General features: G+C 46.1%; 1 protein-coding gene across 2 annotated transcripts in view; it reads right to left on the bottom strand.

Moving 5' to 3' along the window:
- znf106a (zinc finger protein 106a) overlaps positions 1-18,889 on the bottom strand; it is a 74,794-nt gene extending 55,905 nt beyond the window's left edge. Inside the window, exons 1-4 of one of the 2 annotated variants that reach the window (XM_078562922.1) lie at positions 18,762-18,889; positions 8,128-8,212; positions 6,856-6,917; positions 2,034-2,234 (exon numbers count right to left, since the gene is read on the bottom strand). In XM_078562922.1, coding sequence (XP_078419048.1) covers positions 2,034-2,234; positions 6,856-6,917; positions 8,128-8,181 — 317 coding nt within the window. In that variant the 5' untranslated portion in view covers positions 8,182-8,212; positions 18,762-18,889. Of the gene's footprint in view, positions 1-2,033; positions 2,235-6,855; positions 6,918-8,127; positions 8,216-18,761 lie in introns of those variants that run through there. The other variant, XM_078562921.1, reaches the window with a different exon arrangement.
- Between the last annotated feature and the right edge of the window lie 1,004 nt (positions 18,890-19,893).

Raw genomic sequence — 19,893 nt, 5'->3', positions numbered from 1 at the left:
ACCAACATGTACCATGACCTCTGCCTTATCGTCCTCCCCCTTCAGGATGCCCTGCAGCTGTTCAGTGACATCCCGGACCCTGGCACCAGGGAGGCAACACACCATCCTGGAGTCATGTTGATGGTCACAATAGCGCCTATCTGTTTCCCTGACTATAGACTATTACTATTGCTCTTCCTCTCTTCCTCCCCTCCAGACAGGCTGCTTGTGGTGCCAGAAGCTTGGCTCTGTCTGCACTCCCTGGAGGAACCAGCGCCCTCATCAGCCTCCAAAATGGAATACCGAATTGCGAGCGAGACCCCAGGGGACTCCTGAACTACCTGCCTGTTTTTCTTGGACTGCCTGGTGGTCACCCATTCCCTTCCTTCCTCAAGTCCCTTCAGCTGTGGTGTGACCACCTCTCTAAACGTGCTATCCACGATGTTCTCAGACTCGCGGATGCTCCAGTGTCCCCAGCCGCCGTTCCAGCTCTGAAACCCGAGCTTCCAGGCGTTGCAGCTGGACACATTTCCTGCACACATGCTGGTCCCGAATCAGTATCAAGTTTTGCTTAAAAACACATCTGAGAAGCACTTTGGGACATTTTACTATGTTAAAGGAGCTATATAAACTCATGTTGCTCGCATTTTTACACTAGATATTTTCTCTGGTTCATATCCTTCTAGAACCGGAGATTACCTTTACTAACCAGTATCTAGTCATACGACAATGTGACCAGAGGACAGTAACAATACGATCCTCTGCTGACCTCTTGCAATCTCATGTATTCCTTGAGAACTTCTATTTTCTGCCTGCAGAGCAGACTGACGTGCACTCTAGTGAGCTAAGGCCGCTGTAAGCCAACAAACTAGTTGATTTTGCCTGTAATATATGATGAAAATTCCCTGAAAATTATTCTGACCAATGCATACCACTCCTCGTAAAAGGGTACATCACTGTACCCCACTTAATAAGACTGAATTTATTTTAAACAATAATCTGTGAAATAACCAGGACTAACCATTCCTAAACTCCACATATTCATGCCTCAACCTGGAGTCTTCCTTAGCCTTCCATTAGTTGGGACTTGAGTCTCACTGTTTTATTCACAACTCCAGCACACTGCCGCATTTTAGTAAGAGATGAGGCTTAAAACCTGGCCTCTACCCCTCTGTCACTCCAGGGTACTCATTATCTATCATTCCATCCCACCCCCTCACACCAATAAATCACTCAAAATGTTTTTGGGAAAAAGGCCACCTACCAATCTCTGTCATCATAAGTGACACTTCGAATGTTCAAGAAAGAACTGAAACAAAACTTCAAGGCCTCAGCCTCTGCCAAAAGCCCGATTTAGTGAGCTGAATTTGGATTGTGCTGTCTGAGAATGTGCTGTGACCAAGATCCAATTTCCCAGTGTATCAGGGCTGTTAAGTCAGCTGGACAGCTGGAATATTTTTTTTCCCAGCTTTTAACAATTTCTGCTCAGATCATTTTCAAAATTATTTGAAGAAAGCCTAGAGGACACATTTCAAAAGCTTTCCTCAGGTAAAGTTATAATGCTGAACAATCGGCAGGCCCTGAAGTGATATTTAAAGCACTGTTTAAAAGGAACACTCTTATTGAGGGTGGAGAGTGGGGTAAGGCTGAGATTGAGGGAATGGCAGCATTGTTGAATGCATGCTCCGAATCCCTCTCATTAACTGGCAGGCTCTGTTACATTAGTTATTACTTTTGTTATTGCTGCATTAATCATACGAGTAATGAGAATGATACACTACAAGACTAGTCCAATGAAGCCTGTCCCAACTTACTGCCACGTCAGTAACACTCAATACAAATGCACCAATAACAAGCAAATAAACAACGCTATCTACTTAGTGAACTGTCCCTTTAAATAGCCTGAGGAATCTCCCAAATGGGATTCAGCCAGCCACCTCTATTTCTCTGTAACTTTATACTAGTCATCAAGACGCTTTTTCAATTACCAATCCTACCCTCAGCTATCGCTGCAGCTGTTTACCCTGAGCTTTCTAAGCGATCAGCAGGCTTACCCTTTTTGTTCCTTTCGCTGTCGGATCAGTTGAACAAGCTCCTTATCAAAGTATTCCTCATCTTTTCCATCGTCCTTCTGGTTCTCTTCCGTCTCCGGAGTGTCCACCTTCTCTTTATGGAGCTGGCTGGAGATGTGCTTAGCATAGGCCGAGAGGCCCACCACATTCACCCTGCAGATTCGGCATTCGTGTTTGCAGTCCCTGTCGAAAGAGGGAGACAGTGGAGACTGAACTGTACCGACAGGCATTTTAGAATGAGTTGCAGTGTTAAAGCAGGAGGAGAAAGGTGCAGGGTATCAAGAAGGGAAAGGTGCAGGGTATCAGGGGAGGGAGGTGCAGGGTATCAGGGGGTGGTTACACCATCCCCGGCTCCTTTAACTTAACATTTATTTTCAATGGTGGCGACAGGCCATGGTTCTGTTGCCTTCCCCTGCACCGAGATGGCTGCACTCCCCCGACTGACAGCAGGAAGAGTGAAAGTCATCCAGGACTTCAAGCACATGCTTAGCAGGCAGTTTGGGAAGATAACGTCAGATCAGCTGGTGTTAGACAGCCCTGGCAACCGTTTCCTTATTTAATTGCGTCCTCTGCTAATTCCAACTTTAGGGAGCTGCCACCAATGGTAGATCTGTAACTACAGCGATCCCAGTTTAGAAGTGTTGCCTGGAATCCAGAGAGGGTGGATCTTACAACAGCTGCCAGGATGCGTTGTATGAAACACTGCTTTATTTGGAGAACCAGAGGCTTCATTTTCTTTTGCTGATGCTAGACGACACCAACATAACAGTTGGTGTTAACATCTGCTGTACCCTCTATTTCCTTCCCTAAAACAGCACACATTTGCTGCTTTAAGGATGAAATGTTTTTATTTAAAAAGGGAACCGTACATGGGGTTTCCAGCTGGTCAGACAGGCACGTCTAGATATCTCAGCTGGAATATTGTAATACTCACTTGTCCCCTGTCTGCCCCAACCCACAACCTCCGTTCTGCACCCGGCACCCACCGCCAACCTATGTCCTGCACTCGGCGCCCCCTGCTGACATCCATTCCCCACCTGGCACCTACACCCCCCGACCTTTATCCTTGACCTGGCGCACCCTCCCCTCCCCCGCACCCCACCATCAACCTCTGTCCCCCAGCTGGTGCCCTTCCCCCACCCTCCGCCAGCGCCCCCCTCATTGACCTCTGCCCCCATCGGCCTCCATCACCTCTGTCCTTTACCTGCGCCCCCCCACAGGACCTCTGCTCCCCCGCTCCCCCCAACCCGGCACCCTCCGCCGACCTCTGTCCACCGCCTGACCCCCATCTACCTCTGTACCCTGTTTGTCCCCCTGTACGCAATCTGACTCCATCCCCCTCCCCTCCCCTGCTCAAGGCAGAAAGTAGAATGTGTGAATGAAGTGCAGTTATTCAGAGTGGCAGAAGGTGGGAAGTGGTTTATCAATGATGGGAACACTGCTGTTCACAATTTACATTAACAATTTCAACTTTGGAATCAAAATGCAATTTCTAAATTTGTGAATTACACCAAGTTTTGAGGGGGTGGAATAGCCAATACTGAGGGCTGCAACAAATTAAAGGAGCACATTAATAAACTTGAAGAATGGTCAAATAATTGGCAAATGAAGTTCAACACAAATAAATGTGAGGTAGTATGTTTCGGTAGGAAGAATAGGGAGGCCGCTTATTACTTGGAAGGTGCAAGTCTAGGTGGGGTAGAGGAACAAAGGGATCCCACAGTACATCCCAATACACCAATCGCTAAAAGTTGTGCCACCGGTTAGCAAGGCCCTAAGCAAGCAAACCAAGCACCAGGATTTATTTCTAGGAGGGCAGAATTGAAAAACAGGGAAGTTATGTTAAACCTGTATCGAACCTTGATTAGACCACACTTAAGATTATGTGCAGTTCTGGTCACCATATTTTAAAAAGGATATAGAGGATCTAAAGAGGATGCAGAAAAAATTTACCAGGATAATACCAGAAATATGTAGGTATACATATCAGGAAAGGATAAAAAAGGCTGAGGAATAACCTAATAGAGGTCTTTAAAATTATGAAAGGTTTTAATGGAAGAACACTGGAGGACATCAATATAAGATGGTCACCTAGAAATCCAATTGGGAATTCAGAAGAAATTTACCCAAAGAGTGGTAAGAATGTGCAACTCCCTGCCACAGGGAATGGTTGAAATGAATAATATAGATGCAATTAAGAGGAACCTAGACAGTCACATGAGGATGTTACAATGATAGATTTGGGAAAAAAGATAGGAGGAGACTTGAATAGAGCATAAACACTGCATGGATTGGTCGGGCCAAATGTCCTGTTTCTGTGACAGATGGGAACATAGGAGGAGTAGGCCATTCAGCCCATCGAGCCGGCTCCGCCATTCAATACAATCATGGCTTCAATGCATATCCTATGTGATCCTATGTACCTCTGCATTCTACCTGCCCGCATACATCTCTGTACCCCACCTGTACCCCGTCACCGGTGCAACTCTGTACCAGACCTGTCCCTACTGTACCCTTTTACCCCACCTGTTCCTTGCCCAACATACCTCTGCCCCAAATTTCTCCCCCGCATCTCTGCACCCAATTTCACCACCCTGTATCTCTGCACCCCACTGTGTTTCAGTACCCCACCTGTCTTAACCCCATGTCTCTGTACTCTGCCTGATATCCCACTGCATCTCTGTAGCCAGCCTGACCTCTCTGTATCTCTACGTCCCAAGCCGCCCCACTCCCCCCAAACCATGTCTCTGCATCCCACCTGCCCATCCCCATGTACCTCAGTATCCCTCCTGCTCTCTTGGATCCAGTTTCCAGCTTGCCTCCTATATCTATGTACCCAATTTGCCTACTCTGAATCTCTACAACCTGTCTGCTCCCTGTGACTCTGCATTCCACCTGCCTCCCCCAACTCATGTGTCTGTACCTATTCTGTTGCCCTGTATTTGGTACCCCACCTGCCACACTCCATTCCGTACCTCTGTACCTGCACTGCGCCTCCCCCCAGTAACTCTGTCTGCTCACTCACTCTGCACCCTGCATGTCCCCTGTACCCTACCTACTCTTGTGCCTCAGCTGTCCCTCTGCACCCTTCCTGTAGCCCCACCCATTCCTCCATGTCCTGCCTGCCCACACCCTTCCTCCCCGCCATATCTCTTTACCCAGTTTGTTTCATGTATCTCTGTACCCTGCATGTCCCCTGCCTCTGTATCCCATCTATCTGCCCTCATTTCTCCATATCCCTGTACCCCAGCTGCCTCCCTGCATCTGTATGCCTATTGCCCTCCTCCCCAGAGTTCCCTGTACCCAACCTTCCCTCCTGCAAAAATGTAGGCAACTTTGCAGCTACAGGATTGATTGTCAAAATTCTTAACTTAGGGGCTAAATTTTTGCCTAAAGTTGGGTTTATTGGAAAAGCCAGGCTCATTCTGCCAGATTCACTTCATTGCTAAATTCTTAACATTTTATTCCATTTCAGTGTCAAACTCTTTTGCTTCAGCTCCTTTCATGCTTCAGTAGGTATTTTTCTAGCCTACTGCAGTAAGACTAGAAGGATCCAGGTTTCATTCTTGCTCTGTGCCACACCATCTGCTCTCAGTGAGGGCGCTTACAATTGGCCTCAGTACCCTAGTGTTAGGGAAAGAAAAATTGACCATCAGTCTCCTGCTCACTCTCCAGTTACCCCCGTTAGAAGTGCACTTGAGGACAGGGGATCATGTGTGGCTGTGTTGCCCCAGGCAATTGAATATCTGGGCAATATTTATCGTCTAGACTCCAGTGATTACTGGTCACTTGGAGAAAGGAGCCAGAAAGCCATGGCAAGATACTCCAGCAAGCAGAGGGGGCAAAACCTAAGATGAAAGTGGCACACACACACACTGTGCTGTCACTGATGGTTGCAGCTAATAGAATCATTGAATTTGCATAGAGAAAGAATCTTTTTATCCTATGGTACCCATGCTAGAATTGCAGTTAACTACTGCCAGCTGGTGTCATTCTCATCTCTCAAAGGTTGAGGATTCAAGCCCCACTCCAGAAACTTGAGTCCATGACGTTGGCTGACACTCCAGTACTTAGCTGCGGCTGTGCTGTACTGTCAGATGAGATGTGTTAAGGTAAGTGGCCAAATAACCAAAGGAGACAGGAGGAAAATATATATTTTCTTTTACACAGGAAGTTATGATGACCTGGAATGTACTGAAAGAGTGGTGGAAGCAGATTCAATAACAACTTTCAAAAGGGAATTGGATAATTGAGGAGAAAAATTGCAGGGGAGTGGAACTAATGAAACTGATGTACTGTCTGCCCTCTCAGATGGACATAATAGATCCTATAGCACTATTTGAAGAAGAGTGGCAAGTTCTTCCCATTATCCTGGACAATGCTTATCACTCAACCGACAGCACTTAAACAAATTATCTGGTTGTCACATTGCTGTTTATGGACAGTTCCTCACCATCAAATCCATTCCCTTCTACAGCAATTGGCTGACCAGACATTTTTTAAAATGGGGCTAGGGCAAGGAAATCAGTTTAGGCTAAAGATGGCACCTCCTTAGATAACGTGCTCAAAAAGTGAGAGTGGTAGCACTGAACTATGACCAACACCGTGGACACTGTGTATCTATTGAAGTGTTCCAGTAACTCTCAGGTTCCCTGCACTGCTGAGCCCATCTCTTTCTGTTGCCGCTACACAAGGTCACCTCCTCTCCCATTTTCGCCACTATCCAAGGCCTGAGCTGAACAGCCCTGCTGTGCAAACACAGTGCAAAAGGGCTTTACAGAGACAAAGTTGTAATTTTTTTTACCTTCCTTTCAGGTTCTCGAGTTCCCTGTGGTGCAGCATGCTCCTCATATGTTCATCCATCTCCTGTAATAAACACACACACAACTCATTTCTACCCTTCTTTTGTTACTTAGTTTTCAATTATGGACAGAGACATTGTTGGAAGCAGAAGTTGTTTCTCCAAATCCCGCAATTGCATCTAACCAAACTAAACTCTCCCACCAGAATGCTTTGACCTTGACTCTCAGATAGGGTCATGGCTATTGGAATCAGTAACCCCTAGGCTAGGTTAAGGGAAGGGTTAAAAAAATAAAATCAGCAATATACCCTGCCTCTTCCCACTAACTAGTAACCCTCACTGGACAGTGTTGGGCGAGGACAGATTGTGGCTGAATTCTGATAACCCATCCTCCTCACAGTAATTACTCTGTCGACACTCAAGGTCTATGGTCCCAAGTGAAAAACAGACATCTTGGTGAATGGCCATGAAGGCTCGAAACGTTAACTGATTTCTTCTCCGCCGATGCTGCCAGACCTGCTGAGTTTTTCCAGGTAATTCTGTTTTTGTTTTGGATTTCCAGCATCCGCAGTAGCTTTTAGCTTTTTGTTTTTATCTTGGTGAAGGCTGTGTGGTACCCATCAAACTGTATTCGGCAACACAGCACTTTGAGAGAGGAGGTGCAAAAGTAGAAAATGGGAACTAAGAGCAGAAGGGGTAAGACTGTCTACCCAATCAAACTCATTCATCAGATTTTGTTTTCAATATTAATTCTCAGGATGGGAGTGTCACTGACAAGGCCAACATTTACTGCCCATCTCTAGTTGCCCTTCAGAAGCCTTATTTTTGAATCACTGCAATCCAATTCTGAATATTTCAGGAAAAATTGCTGCTTCTGCACAGTTTGTGACCAAATGAGAAGCTGTGCTTTCTGGAACAGGTTTCCCAACTAACTGCAGAACATCACAAAGTAAACACGAGGAAGATCATTCAGCTCATTCACTCCGACATCATTTGTTCCCCTATCAGCATTTAGTTGTTTTATGAATGAGAGATTTTACCTCCAACACATTATCAAAAAGTCCAAATTGATCAGTCAGAATGTATCACTACCAGAGCTAAACCTCACTATCAAGTACATTACAGGAAAACTCTTTATAAGAAGGTAAGAACATAGATCCATACTCAAAGTGTACCCTCCATCCCTAGGAGATAGATCTATCAAGAAATGTGGAAACGATGAAAGCAAATCTTAGAAAGGAAAGAGTGACCGACAAGAGATGGACCAAGAGTTACCGTTTTTGAGCTGTAAGTGATGTGACACAAAATGCACTTCCTCTCTTTTTCCATTGTGGAGAACTTGACAGCAGTCAGTTCAAACCTGAAAAACACAATGGAAATTAAGTTGGAGGAAACAGTTTGTGCCTACGATACAACTAGGATCAGTTCCAACCCTTTTCTAAAGAATCATTTTTGTGGAAACTCAAATTTCTTTGGAAAAAGCATTTTACTTTTAAAACTCTTCTTTGTTCATTCATGCATTTTACATAACTTTGTCTGCCTGTTGTACAGACTCCTTACCCCAGGCTGGTAACTGCTTCGTGAGCACTGGCAACTAGAACAAAAGTGGGGAAGAGGGGCTGATTACTGTGTACATGCATGCTACAAAGGCATGGATGATTGTTTCAGCAGATTGGCTGAGGCAGGTGTGGAGTCAGGTGATGTTACGAAGGTGGAAATAGGCCATCTGAGTGATGGCATGGATATATGATCAGAAGCTCATCGCGGGGTCAAATATGACAAAGGCTGTGAATAGTCTCAGACAGTTGCCAGGGAGAGGGGCGGAGTCGGTATCTAGAGACAGCGCTTGCAGTGGGGCCTAAGACAATAGCTTTGATCTTTTATTTTAACCGGGGTTGGGGGGGGTGGGGTTTAGATGCAATTGAGGGATTTGGAGAAACAACTTCTGCTTCCAACAATGTCTCTGTCCGTAATTGAAAACTAAGTAACAAAAGAAGGGTAGAAATGAGTTGCGTGTGTGTTTATTACAGGAGATGGATGAACATACGAGGAGCATGCTGCACCACAGGGAACTCGAGAACCTGAAAGGAAGGTAAAAAAAATTACAACTTTGTTTCTGTAAAGCCCATTTGCACTGTGTTTGCAGTGCTGGATGTCAGAGCAGTTGTTTAGAGATAATGGAGGTGAGGCTGAGCTAGATATCGTCAGAGTACATATGGAAACAGATACTGTGTTTCCAGATTATGTCACCAAGGAAAATAGAGGGAACAAAGGATAAATCCTTGGGGTCTCCAGAGGTAACTGCGAGAGCAGAATCTATTGCCTTGGCTACAATTAGGTAGATAAGAATGAAAACAGGTGAATGCAGTCTCACCCAGCTGGGTGAAAGATTAAAGCTTCCCATCCCTGGGTTAAACTTGATTAATCACTTCTGCACTCTCTCCATGGACTTGACATGCTTCTTATTGTAGGGGACCCAAACTTGGATACATTACCATAACTGCAGTTGAACTAATGATCTGCACGTTTAGAATCACCTCTTCACTTTTGTATTCTTGGACCTTATTTATGAAACCTAGGACACAATTTACTCTGATTTATCAGTTAGTCCTTCTGTGTCCAAACCCAGAAGTCTCTCTACTTCTTTCAACGTTCACTTGCTCATTATTTCTTCCAAAATACATCACAGAATTACATAAAATACACAGCACAAAAGCAGGCCATTCAACGCATCTGGTCTATGTTTACGCTCCACTCGTTACATCACTCTTCGCCCTACCAGCACTTTTTTTTATTTCTTTCTCCCTCATGTACTGATCTAGCTTCTCCTTAAATGCATCCAATTATTTGTCTCAACTTGAATGAGATGAATTCAAGTCCCTTAGGGTGGTAAATTCCAAACTCTAACCACTCTCTGGGCAAAGAAATTTCTCCTGACCTCCTTATTGGATTTATTAATGACTCTCATATTTAAGGCCCCTAGTTTTGGATTCCCACTAATGGGGCATCTTAATGGTGCTAATAATGGAGTCTAACCACCTACCCTTGAAATTCAATGCCATTACCATCGCTGTATCCTCCACCATCAACACTATGGATGCCACCATTGACTAGAAACTTAACATATAAATACTGTGGCTACTGGAGTAGATCAGGATGGGAATTATACACCAAGTAACTCACCTCCTGACCCCCCCCCCCCACCCTCCTCCAAAGCCTGTCCACCACCTACAAGGTGCAAGTCAGGAGTGTGATAGAATATAGGGTACTCTTCATTTGCCTGGACGAGTGCTGCTCCAACACTCACGAAGCTTGACACTATCTAGGACAAAGCAGCCCACTTGATTGGCGACCCATCCACCTCCTTAAACATTCACTGCCTCCACCACAGGTGCATAGCAAAAATATTGTGTAGCAGCTGCAAGATTCACTGCAACAACTCACCAAGACTCTTTCGAAAGCCCCTTCCAAACCCGTAAAATCTACCACCTAGAAGGGCAAAGGCAGCAGATAGACGGGAACACCATCACCTGCAAATTCCCCTTCAAGTCACATACCATCCTGACTTGGAACTACATCGCCATTCCTTCACTGCCATGGATCAAAATCCTGGAACTCCCTCCCTAATAGCACTGTGGGTGTACCTACACCACATGGATTGCAGTTAAGGCAGCAGCTCACCGCCAGCTTTTCAAGGCCAATTTTGGATGGGCAATAAATGCTGGTCTTGCCAATAATACCCACATTTTGCATATGTGTTAAAAAAAATCTTCACTTCTTTTAAGATGATCAAAGGGTTTGATAATAGACCTCTAACACCTCACGTTTCTCTGTATTAAATTGTATCTGACAGTTATCCACTAGATAGCTGCCTGTGTCCTCCTGAAGTTACTTTATTAAATTTTATACAATTTGGAATATGGGCAACATTAGCAAGATCACAAATATCACAAAATCCTAGATGGTCTGAGGAAGTTCATATTCTTCTTGAATAAGTCTTGTGGCAGCGGATGTTCCCACAAAGAGGAGAAAAATAATTCCAGGATGAAGGGAGAAAAGTAGTACATGTCGACGTCAGAATGTTGCGTTACCTGGAGATGCACGAGGATGGTACCTAATCACTGCTTCTTGTCCTTCTCATTGAGTCATGGATTCATTGCAGCACAGAAGGAGGCCATTGAACCCATCGAGATCTTGCTGGCTCTCTGTTGAGCATCATCCCATTCCCCCCTCTATTCCATAGCCACACAAGTTTATTTCACTCAAATGCCCATCCAATTTCTTTCAACATTTTTACTTCCACCACCCTCATAAGCAGCAAGTTCCAGGTCATTACCGTGTGCTGGGGAAAAAAGGCCTTCCTCATATCCCCCTTGCCCAAAATCTTCAATTTGTGTCTTCTCGCCCTGGTGCCGTCAGCATCTAAATCTGTCATAATCTTCTACACCTCTATCAAATCTCTCCTCAATCTCCTTTACTCTAAGGAGAGCAACCCCAGTTTCTCCAATCTAACCTTGTAACTAAAATCCCTCATCTCTGGAACGATCCTTGCAAATCTCTTCTGCACCCTCTCAAGAACACACATCCTTTTAAAGTGCAGTGACCAGAATTGGATGCAATGCTCTAGTTGGGTCCTAACTACAGCTTTACACAGGTTCAGTAAACCTTCCTTGCTTTAGTACTCAATGCCTCTATTTATGAAGCAAGAGCTCCCATATGCTAACTGCACTCTCAATATGTCCTGCCACCTTCAAAGATCTATGCATATGAACCCCCAGGTCCCACGGTCCCTGCACACTTTTCAGAGCTGCCTAGCGTCAATGTGGCCTCTCCTTATTCCTTCTGCCAAAGTGCACCATCTGCCCCACTTGTCTGCCCATTCTACTGGTCTATCTAGTCCTGTTGCAGTCAATTTGTATCATCCTGTCAGCCACACCTCCAAATTTGGAATCATCGGTGAATTTTGAGAAATTTTACTCTGTATTCCAATATCCATGTTATTTACATGTATCAAAAAATGCAGCGGTCCTAGCACTGACCCTTGAAGAACACCACTGTCTACCATTCTCGAGTCTGAAAAACAATCAATTATCATAACTCACTGTTCTGTCCTTAAACCAATCTTTTATCCAAGCTGACACTGACAACGCCCACCCCACCACCCCATTCCATTCTATGAGCCTCAATTTTGTTAACCAGGCTTTTATGTAGCATTTTGTCAAATGCTTCCTTCAAATCCATATAGACAATATCCATTGCTTTCCTTTCAACTTTCTATGTTACTTCATCAAAAAATTCAACAGGATTAGTCAGGCACAATCTGCCCTTTACAACTTCAGGCTGGCTCTCCTTAATTAATTCAAACCTTTCCAAGTGCCTGTTTATTATTTTTCCTTGATTATTTTTTCTAAAACCTTACCTGCCACTGATATTAAACCAGCTGGCCTGCAACTATTAGGGATGTCCTTACGTCCCTTCTTGAATAAGGGTGTCACATGTTACTCTCCAACCCTCTGGCACCTCTCCCATATCTATTGCCAAGCCCTTTTGCTATCACCACTCCCACTTGCTTTAGCAGCCTGGGACGCAAGCTATCCGGACCAGTTGACTTATCCACTCTAAGCATAACCAACTTTTCCAGTAATCCTGACCATCAATTTTCACCCCATCCATTGCCACTACCAATATTTTGTCAGCATCCTCTTCCTTAGTAAACACCAAAATCAAGTACACATTAAGCCTTGCCGTATGCCTCTAAGCATATACCACCCTATCTGCCCTTAATAGGCTCCATCCCACCTCTTACTACCTGCTTACCATTTACATGCCAGTACAAGATTTGGGTTTTTTTTAATTTTCACTGTGTTCTCATATTCTCTCTTTGCCTTGAACTGGAGGTTGCAGGGGAGGAAGGTGCTATTCAAGTAGCCCTGGGGAGTCGCTACAATGCATTCTGTACATTGTATCTTTTGCAGCCACATTGTCACTGACCAAACTGCTGTCCTGGATGGTGACAAAGTTCTTGAGTGTTGGTGTGGCTGGACCCAGCCAGTAGTGAGAATATTCAATCACATCCTTGATGAGCTTTGCAACTGGTGCAAGGACTTTAAGTGTTAAGTGGAGTTAAGATACAGATCCGCCACAACTGAATTGTAAGGTGGAATGGGTTTGAGGGACTGAATGGCCTACTCCTGTTCCTGTAGGCCACCTCTGCCCCAAAACTGGTTCTAATAACTCAGAAATCTGAACCTACACCATCTCTCCTGCCCCATCCATCCCATACAGATAACCTGTGCCCCAGAACTGGACCCAATCCCCTAAGAACCTGACCTTCTCTCTCATGCATCAACTCCCCCTTCATGCCTATAGAGCACTCCTGCCCCATGGCGTTTATCTCCACTAACTAACATATAGCAATATTTCCTACTGTGATCTTATGATCTGTAATACTGAATTGCTGAAACTCCCTTTGCAGGACCCAGCTCTGCCTCTTCCAGTGCCACATGAACTATAGCAAATGGCTGTTAGCCTTTATTCACCGAAGCTTTCGGGCCAATTCAGTGATACTCCTTCCACTGGCACCCATCAAAAGATCATGAGTTGGAACTCTCTGCAGCAACAATAAAAATGCCTGAATATTTGCCTCAATTAGCCCATATCTCAGAATATTCATCAGACAACACCCACGCCATCATTAGTCTGTGCCTGGGTGAGAACATATCGCCAGATGTCAATCAATAACTAGTGTCTGGGCGAGCACATTGCCAGGCAGAGTCCATCAATAATCAGGGTATAAGTGAGAGTACATTGTCAGGCAGTGTCCATCAATAATAAGGGTTTGGGTGACAGTACATTACCAGGCATGTCCATCAACAATCAGGGTGTGCGCTAGAGTACATTGGCTGGAAGTGTCCAGTATGGGCATATAAATAGTAAATAGGTATAAGATTGGGGGCGGGGGGGAGGCTGATTAGGAACCAAAAAAGGGTCTATGCATGGAGGCAGAAGGCACGGCTGAGGTACTAAATGAGTACTTTGCATCTGACTTTACCAAGAAAAAAGATGCTGCCCAAGTTATGGTGAATGTGGAGATAGCTGGGATATTGGATGGGCTAAAGATTGATAAAGAGGAGATATTAGAAAAACTGGCTTTATTTAAAGTTGATGTTTTACCAGGATTAGATAGGATGCATCCAAAAGTACGGAGGGAAGTAAGGGTAGAAACTGTGGAGGTATTGGCCACAATCTTCCAAACCTCCTTCGGTACAGGGGTGGCACCAGAGGACTGGAGAATTGCAAATGTTCTACTCTTGGTCAAAAAAGGACTAAGAATAAACCCAGTAACTACAGGCCAGATAGTTTAACTCGGTGATGGGAATGTGATTAGAAATAATAGAAAAACTTAATCCGGGACAAAATTAGCACTCACCTGGACAAACGCAGATAAATTAAGGAAAGCTTACAGGATTCATTAAGGGCAAATCATATTTATCTAATGTGAATGAATTTTTGATGAGGTAATAGTGGTGTAGGTAATGCAGTTGATGCAGTGCACATGGACTTCCAAAAGGCATCTCATAAAGTGCCACATAATGGGCTTGCCAGAAAAGTTGCAGCCCATGGAATAAACGAAACAGGAGTGGGATGGATATGAAGTCAGCTGAGTGATAGGAAACAGTTAGTGGTTAATGGTTGCTCTTTAGACTGGAGGAAGGCATACAGTGGTGCTCTAAGGGGTTGGTATTAGGACCATTACTTTTCTTGATACAACTTACAACTTTGGCACAATTGCAAGATTTGCAGATGACAAACTTGGAAGTATTGTGAACTGAGAATGGTAGTGATAAACTTCAAGAGAACATAGACAGGCTGGTGGAATGGGCAGGCACATGGCTGATTAAATTTAATGCAGAGAAGTGCGATGTGATACATTTTGATAGGAAAAATGAGGAGAGGCAATATAAGTCAAACAGCACAATTCTAAAACGAGGTGCAGGAACAGAGAGACCTGGGGGTTTATGTGCATAAATCATTGAAGATGGCAGGGTAGTTTGAGATAGCAGTTAAAACATACAGGATCCTTGACTTTACAGGTAGGGGCATACAGTACAAAAGCAAGGAAGTTATGATGAACTTTTACAAAGCATTGGTTTGGACTCAACTGGAGTAGTGTGTCCAATTCTGGGCACCACACTTTAGGAAGGATGAAAAGGCTTTAGACAGGGTGCAGGAAAGATTTATGAGAATGGTTCCAGGAATAAGGGACTTCAGTTACGTGGATAGATTGAACAAGCTGGGCTGTTCTTCTTAGAGAATAGATGGCATGAGAGATCTGATAGAGGTGTTCAAAATCATGAAGGGTCTAAACTGAGTAGACAGGAAGAAGCTGTTCCTATTGCCAGGAGGGTCAAGAACGAAAGGACAGCGATTAGCAAAAGAACCAAAGGTGACATAAGGAAAAAAAAATGTTTTTAAACACAGCGAGTGGTCTGGATCTTTAATGCACTGCCTGAGTGTGTAGTGGAGGCAGATTCAATTGTAGTTTTTGTTAGGAATATATAGCTTTAAGTTTAATTTAAATTTTCTAATTGGGTGTTAAGAAAGGTTTTACTTTCATTTAGAGGATGTGAGCTGGGTGCTGGGAAGTCTGGGGCCCTGTTTGTATACATGCATTTTTAATGAGGTCTTACCACTCGAAGTGAAGAGATGGGTTACCAAGGGGTTAGTAGTTTAGTGAAGTTTAAAAAAGTAGAAAAAAACTGTGCTGTTGCCTAGCGACAGGGGTTCAGAGAGACAGGGAAACACAGGAGAGGAGTTTGTGTGTATATACCAGAGAGTGCAGGCAGAAGATCTAATTTCTCTAATGAGAAATCCTGCAAGCCTGCTTGGGAACTGAGTTTAGGGAACTCGTGTTTGCTCTGAAGTTGAATTATTAGAGAGTTTAGACTGCGGTTTTTTGGTGCTGCAGAGGGAGATACCAGCTGAAGAAAAGCATCCAGTAAATGCTGAACAGTCCACTGGAAGAAAACTGCTTGAAACTGAGCTAACTCAAGAAACCTTGGTGTTGAGACAGTAGTAAATCTTCACTGGGGTTTTGTGCCTGTAAAGGTTGCTGGGACAAAAGGAATAGTTTGAATTTGAATCATTTTCTGGTATCGGTGTTGAAATCTTTCCAATCTTTTTGTCTAGTGTAATATAGTTCATTTTTTCTTATTTAATAAATGTTTTACTCTGTGTTAAAAGTATACTGGCAGGCTTGTGAAAGTGTTCAGTGTGTGACCTCCAGGCTTTCAAAAAAAACAAAGTTGAGATCTACCAAGCCAGGTCTCGCTCTGGGATCTGAGTTGTCCAGTATTAACTTCAGCTGGGATCATAACGTTTTCAAAAGGGAATTACACCTGAAGAGAAAAAAAAAATTACCGGGCTAACGGGGGAAAAATGGGAGTGGAACTAACTACATTAATCGCGCAGAGAGCCGGCATGGACTCGATGGAACAATTGGCCTCTTCCTTTGCTATAATTGTTTTATTATCAAAGTCAAGGTGTAGGTGAGAGTATATTGACAAGCAGTATACGTCGAGAGAGAGGGGGTTACGGTATAGAAGAGCATCCTGGCACACGATTCATTGGCCATTCAGCACTGTGAAGGATCTGTGCAGCTTCAATTAACCTGCCCTAAACCAAGTGCAATGGTCACAAACCTCGATTCAGTGATGCAGAGTCTGTCCCAATGAGGGGATATTCACTTGCCAGCTCATTTCTTTCCTGCCTGAAGAGGCGGCAGATTGCAAGAACACAAGTGTCATCACAAATCCAGTTATCGTTCATGTGCCATCCAACTCTGACACTGAAGTTATCAGTATCAATCAGCCTACTCCTGCCTATAACAGGATATCCTATTACTTCAATCAGACATCCGTTTATACATCCCTGCTTGCACTGTACAGCTGAAGAGTTCCAACCATTACACATACTTCCCCTTTTCCCTTATACCATCTGGTGGTATACCAGTGGTACTGGTGCCACTGATGCTGGTGGATGGATTCTACAGACCTGTAGGTACTTGACCCAAGCAGGAGCCAATACAATAAATGTCCAGCAGGCTATTGATTGTGGTAGGCAAGAAAATCAAGCCCTATTATGTCATCATGTCAAAGATTTCTCATCTGTGTCTTAAAAGGGAGATCTGTTATTTTTAAAAAAGTGTCTCCTATTTCTAATCTCAACTTGGAGATGAGGAGAAATATTTCCTCTGAGGGTCATTAGTCTGTGGAATTCTCTTCTCCCGAGTGCAGTGGAGGCTGGATCATGGAATTTATTCAAGGCCAATATAGTTTTTGAAACACAAACAAAAATTGCTTGAAAAACTCAGCAGGTCTGACAGCATCTGTGGAGAGAAAGACAGAGTTAACGTTTCAAGCCCATATGACTCTTCTTCAGAACGAAAGAGAAGTAGAAATGTGGTGAAATATATACTATCTAACGGGGGTGGGACAGGTGGAGCTGGATAGAGGGCCAGTGATGGGGGGAGGCAAAGGAGAGATTGCAAAACATGTCATAAACAAAAGGTCAAAGGGGTGTTAATGGTGGTGATATTGGCTAAAGGAGGTGCTAATGGTGACATTAAGAGTAGAAAGCAGGATGAGCAAGTGACAGATGGCCCTAGTGGGGTTGGGTTGGGGTGGGGAGATCGAAATAGGCTAGAAGGTGGGGATAAAACTTGAATGAAAATAAATTTTAAAAATAATAATAGAAATAGGTGGGAAAAAAATATATATATAAAAATTAAAAAATAAATATTTGAAAAAAGGGGATCAAAAAGGGCTGAGGATGAAGGAGAGAGTTCATGATCTGAAGTTGTTGAACTCAATGTTAAGTCCGGAAGGCTGTAAAGTGCCTAATCGGAAGATGAGGTGCTGTACCTCCAGTTTGCATTGAGCTTCACCGGAACATTGTAGCAGGCCAAGGACGGACATGTGGGCATGAGAGCAGGGTGGTGTGTTGAAATGGCAAGCGACAGGAAGGTCTGGGTCGTGCTTGCGGACAGACCGAAGGTGTTCTGCAAAGCGGTCACCCAGTCTGTGTTTGGTCTTTCCAATGTAGATGGGCCCTTGGAGGGGAGGAGGGGGACGATTGCAAGGGAAGGTGCCATGGGAGGGGATTGAGGTGCAGGGGCTGATGGAGGAGTGGACCAGGGTGTCCCGGAGGGAACAGTCCCTATGGAATTCTGGAGTTGGCGGAAATGGTGGAGGATGATCCTTTGAATGCGGAGGCTGGTGGGGTGAAAAGTGAGGACAAGAGGGACCCTATCATGGTTCTGGGAGGGAGAGGAAGGAGTGAGGGCAGAGGCGGCGGCGATGGGCCGGATGCGGTTGAGGGCCCTGTTGGCCACCATGGGTGGGAAACCTCAGTTAAGGAAGGAGGAAGACATGTCAGAGGAACTGTTTTTGAAAGTGGCATCATCAGAACAGATACGATGGAGGCGAAGAAACTGAGAGAATGGAATGGAGTCCTTACAGGAAGCAGGGTGTGAGGAGCTGTAGGAGTCGGTGGGCTTATGATAAATATTGGTGAGTAGGGGGCAAAAAGGGAGTCCGGGGTGGTGGGGGGCAAAAAGGGCATCAGGGTCGGCAGAAAGGGAATTGGGGGGGGGGGGTGGCAACGGGATGAAGAGGGACAGGGGCGACGGGATGGAGAGGAGGGGGGTCCGGGCGGGGGGCAGAGAGTGGGGGTGTGGGGGGGGGGGAGGGGGGGGTGTAGGGGGAGGGGGTGGGGTGTAGTGGGGGAGAGGGGGAGGCCGGAGTGGTGGGGGGGAGTCGCAGGGGGAAAGCACAAGACGGAATTGAAGACTTACAGTTCCTGGACTGTTTATAATTACACTACCCCATCCCTCCCCGGGCGGTACTCACTGTGAATCGGCCTTTCCGGCCCAGGCCGACCACTCACGGCAGCGTAACCATCATGTTGTTGCCGCGCGTAGAACCATGGGGGCTCACAATCACTGCGCATGCTCCATGATGACAGCCAGCACATGCGCAATGTGGTGTTGAGGAAAAACGTCATGCTTCGGCGCGGAGCATGCGTAGTGAGAGGGTGTGAGCAATCAGGCGGAGAAGGGAAGCGCTGCCGCGGAGTGGTAAGTATCAGGGTCCTGGGTAGGGTAGGGAGTGCGAGATTCTAATGTGTTCCCCTCAATTGTGTCAACTACCACCTCATTGACACGAGCCCCCCCCCCCAACCCCGACTCCAGCCAGCCCCTTCCCCCCCGCAGACTCCAGCCAGCCCCTTCCTCCCCCATCCAGCCCCTTCCTCCCCCACCCAGCCCCTTCCTCCCCCACCCAGACTCCAGCCAGCCCCCTCCCCCACACCAGACTCCAGCCAGCCCCTTCCCCCCCAACCAGACTCCAGCCAGCCCCTTCCCCCCAACCAGACTCCAGCCAGCCCCTTCCCCCCCCACCAGACTCCAGCCAGCCCCTTCCCCCCCACCAGACTCCAGCCAGCCCTTCCCCCCACCAGTCTCCAGCCAGCCCCTTCCCCCCCAACCAGACTCCAGCCAGCCCCTTCCCCCCCAACCAGACTCCAGCCAGCCCGTTCCCCCCACCAGACTCCAGCCAGCCCCTTCCCCCCCACCAGACTCCAGCCAGCCCCTTCCCCCCATCCAGACTCCAGCCAGCCCCTTCCCCCCATCCAGACTCCAGCCAGCCCCTTCCCCCCATCCAGACTCCAGCCAGCCCCTTCCCCCCATCCAGACTCCAGCCAGCCCCTTCCCCCATCCAGTCTCCAGCCAGCCCCTCCCCCCCCACCAGACTCCAGCCAGCCCCTTCCCCCCATCCAGTCTCCAGCCAGCCCCTTCCCACCCCCAGACTCCAGCCAGCCCCTTCCCCCCCAACCAGACTCGAGGCCGGCCCTTCCCCCCAACCAGACTCCAGCCAGCCCCTTCCCCCCCAACCAGACTCCAGCCAGCCCCTTCCCCCCCACCAGACTCCAGCAGCCCCTTCCCCCCATCCAGTCTCCAGCCAGCCCCTTCCCCCCACCCCCAGA

The sequence above is a fragment of the Cetorhinus maximus genome, chromosome 18, assembly GCF_964194155.1.
Source record: "Cetorhinus maximus chromosome 18, sCetMax3.hap1.1, whole genome shotgun sequence".
NCBI classification, from domain to species: Eukaryota; Metazoa; Chordata; class Chondrichthyes; order Lamniformes; family Cetorhinidae; genus Cetorhinus; species Cetorhinus maximus.
Note: the sequence above shows the minus strand (reverse complement) of the source record. Positions and strands in the feature narration are given on the sequence as shown.